We start from the raw sequence: 13,236 nt of genomic DNA, 5'->3' as shown, positions 1-13,236 counted from the left end.
GAGTCAAAACCAATAGCCAAGACTGCAAGTTACTGCTGTATGATTTAAAATAGTATGGAAGTAACAAATTGAAGAACTTAGGGAGGCATGGTGGTGCAGAAGTTAAAGCTGACCATGGGTGGTTATATGTGGAGTTTGCATGTTCTCTCTGTGGCCATGTGGGTTTTCTCCAAGTGCATCAATATCCTCCCATACACTGAAGACATGGTAGTAGATTAATTGGCTACCAGAGTATTGCCCCTCATGAAGAAAGGTGGCAGGGGAATCTGGGGGAGTGAGGAAGAAATTGTTAATGGGCTTGTGAGAGAGAATATTTTACAGGGAGATTAATGGAGCAATGGGAATGTTGTGAGAGGCCACATTGGCTGAATAGCTTCCTAGTTCACAAAAATATATGAAAAAACATTTTGATAAAACTGATTTTGTAATAAAATGAATATATTCAGGCAACACTGTTCTTTGTTTCCACTGTGATCGACGTTAAACACAACATTGTTCATTTTTTTCTTTCACGCCAGCATCCATAAACACAAATATGTGCATATATTAATTTGAAAGCATATTTGCTTCAGCTTCACTGCTGTTCTTTTAATGAATTCTGAGTCAGGTGTTAGTATTTTAGCCACTTCAGTTTTAACAAAAGCAGAACCTGATCAAAATGAAACACATTCAAAGTAAACTATTATAGTTTGCTTTATCTGCAGTACCTGGCCTCTGCCCAAATGTGAAAACAATATTAAAACTGGACCAGATTTGATTGACTGTTATAGATTTATTTTGTAACAAAACCTACCAGATAATAAAATTCAAATTATGGAAATGTGGGTGTATGCTGAAACACGACTGTACCAGGAGACTTGAGTGAAACATACAAGACCCTGAGGAATGCTGACAGAGTGGCTGTGGAGAGAACACTTCTCTCTGTGGGACAATCTAGAACTAGAGACACCATTTAAAAATAAGGCTAACCCATTTTAGACAGGAGGTGATTATAGAGGGTTGCAAGTCTTTGGAACCCTCTTCCTCAATCGATGGTGAAAGAATATTTTTAAGGCAGAATTAGTTAGATACTCAATAGGTTATCACAGATAAACAAGAATGTCAAGTTTAAGTTATGATCAGATCAGCTATGATCATATTAGATGCCGGAGCAGACTCAAGGAGCTGAATGGCCTACTCGTGTTCCTAATTAATTTGACTGCACAAGAATACTGAAGTGCATCAAGTCCATTCCAATTACAAAGCAAAATGATCTATGTTCTTGCACTCTGGGAAGGTTTAAAATTGATGTTAAAGTGAATTTCAAATCTGTTTAAAAATGGCTTAGTTTGTTTTCCGGTCTGATTTTGAATGATACCAAATGTTAATACATGGGCTATTCCACAAGCAAAAGCTTGTGGATGGGTAGAGATGGATATAGAATGGGTATAGAGAACCATCCAGTCATAGAATAAATATCCATTCAAGCGTTTCGGTGCTATGTATTGCCATTTGACCTTCTATGCTGAGGTACTCAGAAAATATGGTCTTGCTTGCTTTCTGACATGCATGTTGAACATTCTCTGCCTTTCCTTTGTGCTTCCCTCGTATTCTTTATTTTCCTGAGCCTCAACCCCACAACACTTCATCCTCTCTTTCTTTTCCATAACGGTGATAGGCCATCTGGCATTACGTAGATGGATAATATGCCACCGTACCCGGATACGTTTACAATTGTGTTAGAGTTGGAGAGATTCAACATGGAAACGGGCCCTTCAACCATCAAACACCCATTTACACTAATCCAACCCTTAACCCATTTTATTCTCCCAACGTTTCCATTAACTCAGCCCTGAAATTCCATCACTCGCATTCACACTCTGGGCAATTTACCTGGCAGAAAATCCACCCAGTCACAGAGAGAATGTTCCAACTCCACACAGACAACAAAGGACTGAAGCTGGGTCACAGGAGCTGAGAGGCAGAAGCTCTGCAGGGTGCCCGTTGTGATTGTGGATAAATTTCACCTTTAGCAGGTCCAAACTAACCACCTCCACTACCAAAGCATTTCTGATCTCCATTCCCTCACTCCTGCCACATCCACTTCTTCTTGTCACATTAAGATATGTACAGCTTGACTGCATTTTCCGTGGATGATCTCAGTATCTCTGGTGCCAAATTGTATTGGTCAAAAAGAATGAGCACAGTCAGTTACCAGTGGCACTTAACCCAACTAGTCTATGGTAATAAAATAAAATATTATACTTACTGCTCAATGATAGTGTGCATTACTTATGACGTCACAGTAACACTGACTAAAAAACAAACACTATTTTTAGTTCTGGCACTAGCTACTGACCATAGCAGTTGATTCTTTGTTCAGCTGTGCAAAATGAACTTGCAATTATAAATGAAATGAAGACACACCATTCAGCACAGTAAAGGAGGAGGAAAGGTTGCATTTCTATGACACCTCTTCTAACCTCAAGCTATCCCAAAGCATCTTACAGCCAAGGAAATTAGTCACTGCGGTAATGCAGGAAAAGAATGGGCATATAGGAAACTCTCACAAACAGAAATGAAATAAATTGCAAGGTTATATATTGGCTAATATCACTCATTTACTTGGCATGCATGCATCCAAGAGTTTAGATGGGAGATCACTATTGCAACTATGTCCAAAATCTAGCACACCTGACAATGAATACTCTCAGTGCAGCACAGATGTGGAGAGTAGATTATGTGCTCAAGACTCTGGAGTAGGACTTTAATCCACAGCCTTTTAATTTGTATGAGGATGCTACTAGTAAGTCATGGTTAAGAGTGAAACCTATTGCTTTCACCATTGTGATTTTTTCTTTATTTTTGGCTTTTAACAACTTTTTAAAACTCCTGAGAGAAGGATCCGCAAAATTGCAGTCTGTTTCAGAGGTAATCTTTGCAGTACCTGACTGAACTGTGATCAGATGGTTTTACTAATAGCAAAAACTTCTACTAATTTCTGAAGCTTGTGATCCACAGGTACTCAGAATTTGAATTTCCCCAAGACAAATTAGGAAGATCGAACTTGAAGGAAGAATACATGGTTAATGGCAGGATTCTTAACAGTGTGGAAGAACAGAAAGATCTTGTGGTCCAAGTGCATAGATCCCTCAAAATTGCCACGCAAGTGGATAGGGTAGTTAAGGTGTCATATGGTGTACTGGACTTCATTAGCCAGGGGATTGAGTTCAAGAGCCAAGAGGTAATGTTGCAGCTCTATAAGACCCTGGTTAGACCACACTTAGAATATTGTTTTCAGTTCTGCTCACTACATTATAGGAAGGATACAGAAACTTTGGAGAGGGTGCAGAGGAGATTTACAAGGATGCTGCCTGGATTGGAGAACATGGTTTATGAGGAGAGGTTAAGCGAGTTAGGGCTGTTCTCTTGGAGCGATGGAGGACAAGAGGAGGCTTGATCAAGGTATACAAGATTATGAGAGGCATAGACAGAGTGGACAGCCAGCACTTGTTCCCCAGGTCAGTAATGGCCAATACTAGAGGTCACCCATTTAAGAGGTGTGCAGGAAAGTTCAGGGGAGATATCAGAGGTCGTTTTTTTTTAAAAATATACAGAGAGTGGTGGGTGCCTGGAATGCACTACCAGAGGTGGTGGTAGCGGCTGATACGATACCACCATTTAAGACACATGAAAGGAAAATAGAGGGTTATGGGAGGTGAAGTGGAGAGGGGGATAGATTGAATGAGAATAAGGTTAGAATAGGTTGGCACAATATCGTGGGCTGAAGGGCCCGTACAGTGCTGTTCCCTGTTCAATGTAATCTTTAATTTCCTTTCCTCCCTCCCCCACCCCATCTGAACTGGTCTAACATAGTACCAACGCCCAGTTTCAAAAGGAGATTTAATTTTATTTGGTACTCAATTCACAGTCCATTATTTGTTTTTCATAGCAACTTAAAAGCATTGGATGTTCAGCTATTAAAATATTTTCCTCCACAGAATTCATGCTAAATTCTGTGACTCTTCATTAATGGTTTAGATTCACAAGTCCTTGTGTCATCCTTGCTGCTGTTCTTCACTCCTTTTCAATGGTTTGGCATCCCTTAGAAGGAAATGTTTAAAAGTTGCATGAAATGATAAAATTATTTTGGCTTATAAACATTAGCCTCAAGTAATTAATTATGTTTGGTCTATTTTTGTTTGTTAGCTTTGGTGATGTTCATTCCTTCATAATGTTTGTGGTTCCAGTATCATAGAGCTATGTTAAAACGCAAGGCCTTCTTTATACTTGTCATCTGGCTATGTAGTGGAAGGGAAAATTCATGACATTAATAGTAGTATAATTTTGGTAATGTACATGATTTTCAAACTTTTCTGTGTGGTTCAGCTCTGTCAATATTAATACACACAGGGATCAATCTCTATGTTTTAGAGACATTCATTCCTTGCTTCCAAAAGATAAACGTAGCCACTCAAAACAAAATCATTGTTCAGTTTTGCAAGCACTTAACATAAATAGTAATGAATTGTGTGCAAACAAATTATGAAATATGACCAAATAGACCACATGATTTTGTGACCCTCAGGAGTCCTTCACTTATTCTTAAGAGTTTGAGAAAGCCAATCCAAACATATGCCTCTAGCTGTTGCTTCCTCCTGGAATGGGTTTTGATTTATTCCATAAGTTCCATCTTTCATAATAGTTCACTATATTCCATGATTTTTTAAATAAAAGCCTTTGGTTTATCAAACTTACTATAAAAATCTTTGAAAAATATTCCAAGTTACCAACTAGGTCATTATTATATCCCAATAATTCTAGGCATAACTCACTCAACTGTATGACTTTAAAGTGCATGCAGGAGAAAATATAACTTGGATTTTAATTAATTGCCAAGAACCAGAAAGAAGAGATATTGTTACATAGTTGCTACAATTTGGAATGTATTGCCTGAATTACTTCAATAACAAGTGACAGAAGAAAGGGTCATAGAGGGGAAGGGTTAACTGCTTCTTTCCACAGATGCCAGGATGCCACTTGACCTGACGAGTTTTTCCAGCATTTTCATGTCAGCATCTGATGGTCTTTTTTGTTAATATTTTCAAGGGAATGAACATGTACATGAAAAACATATTCTAAATGTGAAAGAATAGGCGAGTGGCTCATTGGATGCCTCTTAAAAAGAGCCACAAGGGATTGAATGGCTTCCTGTTGAGCGGTAGCATTCCAAGACACCATTACAAAATCCAAGATAACTACTACTTAAAGATCAGTTGAATTTGATAGGATGCTCTTCATCACTCGTTGCTTGCCAGTGTTAGACCAATGTGTTCCCGCTTAATGTCTTAAGTACTGAGATAACATGGGAAGTCTTGTTTCTCAATAGGAATTCAGCAAAAGACAATGCTGTCACAGATAACACCGGCAAGGGTGTTACCCTACCTATTTAGAATAAATCCTTCAACCGAAATCTCCAAGATAACCAAGTACCCAGGTTGGAAATCGAGTTCAGGACTGTCGCTATTTCTGACATTGTTTATCCCTCCAGAAGTCGTAACAACAGATTAATTTACTACCTCTTCGCCAACACGTTTAAATTTACCTAGCAAGCTAGGTTAAACGTTTCTTATCAGTGGGTTAAGCATTCCGTGAAAAGTCATCTTGAGCAGCTTTTAAATTAGATCATGAAAACCATTATCCACAGTTTGACAATAATTGGTAATCCTATTGTTATTAATCCAAATTAAGAATGTGAAATTGTAACATCTGTAATGACGACCACGGAAATCTAAATGGGCAGTTTAATTTAATAGACCCAGACTGAAGGACCCCCATAATTATAAGTAACACAGCTGGAAGTGATAAACGAGGATTGGCGAGCTCGGATTTTAAAGTTCTAGGATTGCTTAAAATTTTTCACCGAGGTTTCTTCGAAGTTTTCGAAAGATACCAAGAAAATGCAAAATCGGAATAACGTTACGCATTACTTTTCAGATTATATCTACTTATTTGCAAAACGTGCAAATCTCCGGTGCCTGTTCCTAATGATGATCTAACATGGCGCTATGATGCAATTTCTTAGTGGTTTTTTAGGAACTGTCTTTAGGAACTGTCCTTGTACCGTTTTCAAAATTTTTTAAAAAATCAGATTACTAACAGATGCACATTTTTAAAAGCGGTCTATCCCCCACTTGAACTTTTGAACTATGTCCTGTAACATCCGCCTCTTGGAAGCGTTTCACCGAATTCAGTACTAAAAATAAGTTAAACTTCATCCGTCAATTAGCGACTGTTGTCAGGTCCTAAACCCATAAATTAAGTTTCATTCATCTTTCATCGCCTAGTTATTGGTAACCATTTGAACTTCAAGCGATAAGTCACAAAATCCCAACCGGACATATCAATGACCCAAAAGTCTCAAAGTTTTCCCCACTAGAAACCCTACTAACTTTAAAGAGCAACGCCTAGTTCTGCTTTCTGTTTATCTAATGGTAGTGTTTTATTTGTTCTACTTCTGTAAAGTCCCAAGTCCGAAAAAGGGGAAAAAACAAAAATGAGCTCTTATCCAAGGACCTCTATTTACGTACGCGAAGTATAATTGTTCCCACCTCGATTAGGGTTTGAAGTGCAGCGGGTCCAGAAACGCAATTAGGATCCCTGTCAGATTCCTGCCCATTTAACGGGACGTGTGTTGACTTATTCCAGGAGCTCAACTTCAGCCCAAGGGGGATAACGCTGCTCGCTCTTAGTCGAAAGACCGTGAGTGATGGGTAAACCAAGCACACGGCGATCGCCGCCACCAACACTAAAGGATGAGAACATTTCAACCGGCGACAGTGCGCCAGTGCTTGGCGAACACACATGTCGACGGCACACGGCACCCTCACTGCATTTGGCTGGCACTCGCTCAAGAAACAACAGTCACGGCAACACGCCGATCACGTCAAGCCCGTGTCCCCAGGGCTTATGGCAACCCGGTCGTGTGTCTGTGTGATATCCTTCGGATCTGCCGCTGCATAATTCTGGGGCACTTCAATTCAATTGCCCGTCAAGAGGTACAACGGTTGCATTTGACCAGTCACATCACCGCCGTCCCATTCACGACTGGATCACTTGGCGAGCATAGCATATCCCCAAAACCACAGCAAAGACTTCAGTTCCTGCTCCAACCGAGCTTCAAAAGTCTCCTCTAAATAAAGCGAACTGTAAGAAGAGTGAAAGGAGGACAAAGTAAATCTTCAATTGAAGCTAAATGGGAAACTCCTTCTGAATTCACGCCCGAGAGAGGAAGAGGTTTCATATTCCAGCGCTGATAAAAATGTATTAAAACTCCCATAACGGCTTCCCACTTCTTCTGAGATTGGAATTTCTTTAACTTGCAACATACGTCGACACAGAGGCTTAGCGATTTAAAAAAAAAGGTTCTGTGGCACAAGTTTCTTGTCACCGAAGTTAACTTTTCCCCAGTTTTCAGTTAAAAAATTAATTCAATCTGTGCTGTGCAGCGGACACCGAAAGCAGCTGCCTTTGACTGCGGGAAGCAATTCCCGATTCAGTGATTAAAACCAGTTGCAACTCCCGACAATATGATAGCGCCTAAATCAAACTTTAGTGAAAGTTTGACCTGTAACAGTGACCAATTGAATTATTAAAAGGCAAAGAATTATTAAGCAAAATAAATAACACTTTTTTGTCCTTTTCACCCGATTCTGAGACCATCCTTTCCCCCGCCGTTTGTTTAATCAGACCTCACTTTCCATAACTTATGGTTTCCGTTAAAATCCCAAAAAGTAAACAGTTCAGAATGACGCGAGGCTCCTCTCACAGGGTAGGCGGAAACACTTCCAATATTTATATTTAAAGTGAAAGCTATTGTATATTTTAGGTTACATTTCTTTAAATATACCTTCACTCAAACACTAAGTATGGGTCGTAAATGTTCCAACTGCGTTTATCCTCCAGTCCAGATTCATCGTTTCCCCAGAATGCATTCGCAATAGAGTCGTCGAGGATAATCGGCATCCTTATGCAATTGTGAGAGTACAAAATATCAGAGAGACTGTTGTTTATATTTTAGACGTCTGGCAACAAAAGACAAATTGTTCACCAAACTGATATTGATTTTTTGCGGTGAATACCAGTGGAGTATCCCACTTCACGCTGTAGATGGAGAGTGATGAGACTAGAACAGAGGCCATTCAGCCCCTGGGCATTGTCCACCATTTAGTGAAATCTTTTAAGGGTGATCTTCTGAGGCAGTGCCACATTCCTTAATTAGCCCCACACTCTTTTTGTTTCCTTCAATATCTATAAATCTATTGATCTCTGTCTTGCATACACCCAGTTACTGAACCTCCACAGCCTTCTCGGGTAATGAATTCCAAAGATTCCTCATCCTTGTGTGAAGAAATTTCTTCTCATCTTTTTCCTGAATGACTGACCCCTTACTTTGAAACAGTGAACTCTGGTTCTAGATATCCCCAGTCAGGGGAAAAAGCAACTCTACATCTAACCCATTAAGCCCTGAAGAATTTTATTTCTTCCAATGAAGGAACCTCTCATTCTTCTAAACTCAAGAGAGCATAGACTCAGTCTGCTTAATTTTTTTTATCATAGGACAACTGCACCATCCCATAAATCAATCTGTGAACCTTTGCTTCACTCTCTCTATCACATGTATATCCTTCCATAGGCAGGGAGACCAGATTACCGCACAGTATCCCAAATATGAGGTCATCAAGGCTCTGTCTATTGGAGGAAGACATCTCTACTATTGTACTTGCAACCAATAAGTTGCTTGCAGAGATTCATGTACAAGAGCACTCAGGCCTCCCTTTCAATCGCTCAACCTTTAAAAAATACTATGCCTTCCTACTTCTCCACAAAATGGATAGGCTGTCCCTGTTCTGTACTGTTTTATGTTATATTATATCTGACCCCCTCATCCAAATCTTTGATATAGATTGTAAATGATGGGCCTCAGTACCAGTTCTTGTGACATTCTGCTTGTCACAGCCTCTCAACCCAAAAATTACCTATTTTTTCCTACTCTCAATGTTCTGTTTATTAACAATCCTCAGTCCACACCAGTACATTATCCCCATTAATAGATCCCAGCATTTTCCCTAATACTAATGTCAAGCATGAACACAGTAACATTGCAAAATATCTGACCTATTAATATAAATACTATTCCTGTAAATCAACCTAACAGCAACAAAGGAAATGAATTTACTATAACTTTCATAGACTGACGTTGTCAATCATCCATGTCTCTTTTTGTGACATCTTTGGCTATCCAATGTTTCCCTGGTCTTCATCTATTTCTTATTAATTGTATTTTGTATGGAGGTTCATGAAAGGTATGTTAGCTATTCCAATTCTTGAAATGTGCCCAAAGCATCCCGGTAGTCCTTCTTGACTCTTGGTGTATAGGCATTAGCCTGGATCTTCCTGGAAAACTCTGACAGTTCTGTTCACTTATATGGCCAGAAGCACATATTTCAAACTTGCGGACAGATTCATGATGCCTTGTTTCCCAAAGAATCCAGGGGCAGGGCACAGGATTGATGAGATTCCCCAGCATCTCTGCTTGGGAGTTGGTTTTTGGCTCCTGTGCATAGTTGGACCTGGTGCAAGATCCACCACTCCAGTGATCTCAATGATGATTGGAGAGCGGCCGATAATAGAGCAAAATGTATGTTCCTTTTTTGGTTTAGTTTATCCTTTTTTAAAGTACTTGTGTTTGATTTTGCTTAATGTTTTAAATATGTTTTAATTCATTCCTAATTGCTGTTGAATGTTGGGCTTTGCCAGCTGTCAAAGCTTTCAATGCATTTGGGCAGTGGGGCATGTTCAATGTGCCACTGAGGGCAATGCCACCTTCAGACACATCAAGATAGCCATCCATACTTGGACCTGCTAAGAAGAGGCAAGGAGTGACATAAGATAAGATTTCTTTATTAGTCCTGTGTACATCGAAACACACAATGAAATGCATTTTTTTTGCGTAGAGTGTTCTGGGGTCAGCCCGCAAGTGTCGCCACGCTTCTGGTGCCAACATAGCATGCCCACAACTTCCTAACCCGTACGTCTTTGGAATGTGGGAGGAAACTGAAGCACCCGGAGGAAACCCACACAGACACGGAGAGAACATACAAACTCCTCACAGACAGCGGCCGGAATTGAACCCCGGTTGCTGGTGCTGTAAAGCTTTATGCTAACTGCTACACTACCATGTCTGATGCTGGTCAGCAGGCCCAGATCAGTAAGATTTGCTGCATTATTTCATGGCCAGAAAACATTCTTTTATTAATATTGATCCTCTGCATTTTGATTTTCCTCGTATTCCTCTCAAAAAATTCATCTCAGCTACTCAGAACTTTTTATCATCAACTTTTTTGTTTCCACACCAAGATCCAATAATGTGAAACATTGTTTTTCAAATTTTTGTCTTCATTTTTTAAAAATATCTTTAAACATTCACAAGTTGCTTTATCTTCAAGGGCTGAATAAGGAAACCTTTCTTTTGATGTTGTCTTCCCAACGTATTCTCTGCCACCAGCACATCAAGGTACAGATAGTTTTCCATCCATTCAACTAAATTTCCTCCATTTTTCAAAAACTGTTCCCAAATTGGATTTCTCCACGGATGCTGCCTGGCCTGCTGAATTCCTCCAGCAGCATAGTGTTTTTCATCTACATTCCAGCATCTGCAGTCCTTTGTTTCTCTAGTATTACTGCTCCACTGCAAAGTTTCTTCAAGAATGCCCACTTTGAAGAAGTTTTCTTCCTCTCTTCAATGGGAGCATCATGTCCCTCTCTCACTGCTCCCCCTCTGTGCCCACCCCCCCCCACCATGCTTCTCTTTTTCCCTCTCCTAGCCTATATCTCTTTATCTACCCCTTTTTTCCTTTCCCTCCTTACCTTTGACCAATCCCCCAGTGGATCTGCTCTCCCCTCCTCCCCCACACCTGCCTATCACTATCTCTTACCTGCATCTACCTATCGCTACCTTGAGCCCATGCCACCTCCCCTCTTTTGTCCACCTATCACTGCTCTGCTTTTCCCTCCCATATATTGTGTTTCCCCTTTTCCTATCTTCAGTCCTCACCGGAAACGTTGACTGCCTGCTTTTCTCCACGGATGCTGCCTGGCCCGCTGAGTTCCTCCAGCATCATCGTGTCTTTCACCCAAATTAGATATCTTGGCTTCTTGACGTTTATGGCTAAAATCTAAAGTTTCTCCTCCTCACATTTACCCTATCAGCTAGTGTCCACAAATATTATTTAAAATGTACCAGCATAAGGAGATACCTACCATATGAACTCGTGGGCTAAGATTTATTACTGTTTACAGTACTAGATTAAATAAATCAGCTGGCAGTCTGCATTACAGTCTCAATCAAAATGTTGACCAAAACCATATCATTAATTTCCTGTTGAGAGTAGAAACACTCAATATCTCAGATGCTGACCTAATTTCAATATTGGACGCCAATATGTTGAAGAGTTCATTCAAGTTAACATGATTTTCAGCAAGATTTTTATTATTTGAAATGCACCTTATTTCTAATTACCAGGTACATTTATTGAAAATGAAATTAAGCAAATTATATTAAAAAGGTGCCAGTCAAATGTCATGGATTTTATTTCCAGATGAATTTTATACTATTTTACTGTCATCTTAAAGTTTGGTGCATATTCATTTATATTGAAAATCTGGATTTAAATCAGGTTAATGAATGAAAGATGCCGTGAGAGTACAAAGTAAATAAAGAGGTGCGGGTTCAACATAGCTTCTTGGAATCTTGAACGGAACAATACAGAATCAGTTATTTTCATATCTCAGGATGTATGGATCACTCACAAGGCTCGGATTTATTACCCATCCCTGTGCACTTGAGAAGGTGATGGTAAGCCACCTTCTTAAACTACTGCGGTCCTTCTGGTGAAGATACTCTCACAATATTGTTGAGTACTGAGTCCTAGGTTTCATACCCAGCAATAATGAAGAGTTGGTGATTTATTTCCAAATCAGAGTGGCATATGACTTGGAGAGGAATCTACATGTGGTGGCGTTCTTATATGCCTCCTGCACTTGTCCTTCTTGGTGGTCGAGGTCACAGTAATGGAAGGTGCTGCCAAAGTAGGTAAGGGGAGCACATGGTACACACTGCAGCCTCAGTGCGTCTGTGGTAAATGGAATGAATACTTAGGGTGGTTGATGGGTTTCAAGTAGCTGCTTTACCTTGGACGTTATCAAGCTTGTTGGGGCTGCACTCATTCAGGGGAAATGGTCATGGCATTGCATAGCCCTTTGGTGGCACGAATGTTACTTGCCAGTTTTCAGCCCATACCTGAATGTTGTCTTGGTTTTGCTGCATGCAGGCAATGGACTATTTCATTTGCTGAGGAGTTCCTAATGGAATGAACATAAAGCAATTATCAATGAAGTTTCCACTTGTGACTTGATGATGGAAGAAAGTTATTGATGAAGTAGTTGAAAATGTCCTTGATGTGAAGATGGGACTTTGTCTCCACAAGGACTGTGCAGTGGTCACTTCTACCAATGCTGTCATGGACAGATGCATCTTCAAGGAATTTAGTTGTACCTTTTTCAATTTTATATACTGCATTTGCTGCTTTCAGTCTGATCTCTCCCACAGTGAGGCACCAAATGTAGATCCTACTTCCATTTTTTAGACCACAAGTGTGATCCTGAATTTTTGGTAGTCACTCATTTTATCTCCATCACTCCAACTCTTAGTCCTTTGTAGCAAGTCTTCACTGTTTCACGTGATAGGAACTCATCTTTCAACTGGGCACATCACAATCTTCTGGATTCAACAATGGCCATTCTAACATTTCTGGTTTTATTTTCAGATTTCCAGGATCCACAGCATTTTCTGCTTCAAACTTCTGATAACAATTCTGCTTCTACTATCCACCTGCCTTCTAAACAGATCTTTTGCTGGTTTGAATCCCAATACCACTCCTTATCACATTGCATCATCATCCCTTTTGTCATTTTTTTGTCTCATGCCCTACACTTCATAACAGACCTTCCCTTTTGCTCTCTCCTTTTTCACCTTTTATCTACATCTTAAAACCTGTTTACAACTTGTCCCACTTTTGATGAAAGGACATCAAACTGAAACATTAACTCTGTTTATTTTTGTGCAGGTATTATTTATCTTCTAAGTAGATTAAACATTTTCTGTCCTCTACTTTTCCCAATATATTGAGGAATTTG

General features: G+C 39.8%; 1 protein-coding gene across 1 annotated transcript in view; it reads right to left on the bottom strand.

Moving 5' to 3' along the window:
- cped1 (cadherin-like and PC-esterase domain containing 1) overlaps positions 1-7,305 on the bottom strand; it is a 175,226-nt gene extending 167,921 nt beyond the window's left edge. Inside the window, exon 1 of the mRNA XM_052030704.1 lies at positions 6,591-7,305. Coding sequence (XP_051886664.1) covers positions 6,591-6,845 — 255 coding nt within the window. The 5' untranslated portion in view covers positions 6,846-7,305. The remainder of the gene's footprint in view (positions 1-6,590) is intronic.
- Between the last annotated feature and the right edge of the window lie 5,931 nt (positions 7,306-13,236).

The sequence above is a fragment of the Pristis pectinata genome, chromosome 15 (assembly GCF_009764475.1).
Source record: "Pristis pectinata isolate sPriPec2 chromosome 15, sPriPec2.1.pri, whole genome shotgun sequence".
Taxonomy (NCBI): Eukaryota; Metazoa; Chordata; class Chondrichthyes; order Rhinopristiformes; family Pristidae; genus Pristis; species Pristis pectinata.
Note: the sequence above shows the minus strand (reverse complement) of the source record. Positions and strands in the feature narration are given on the sequence as shown.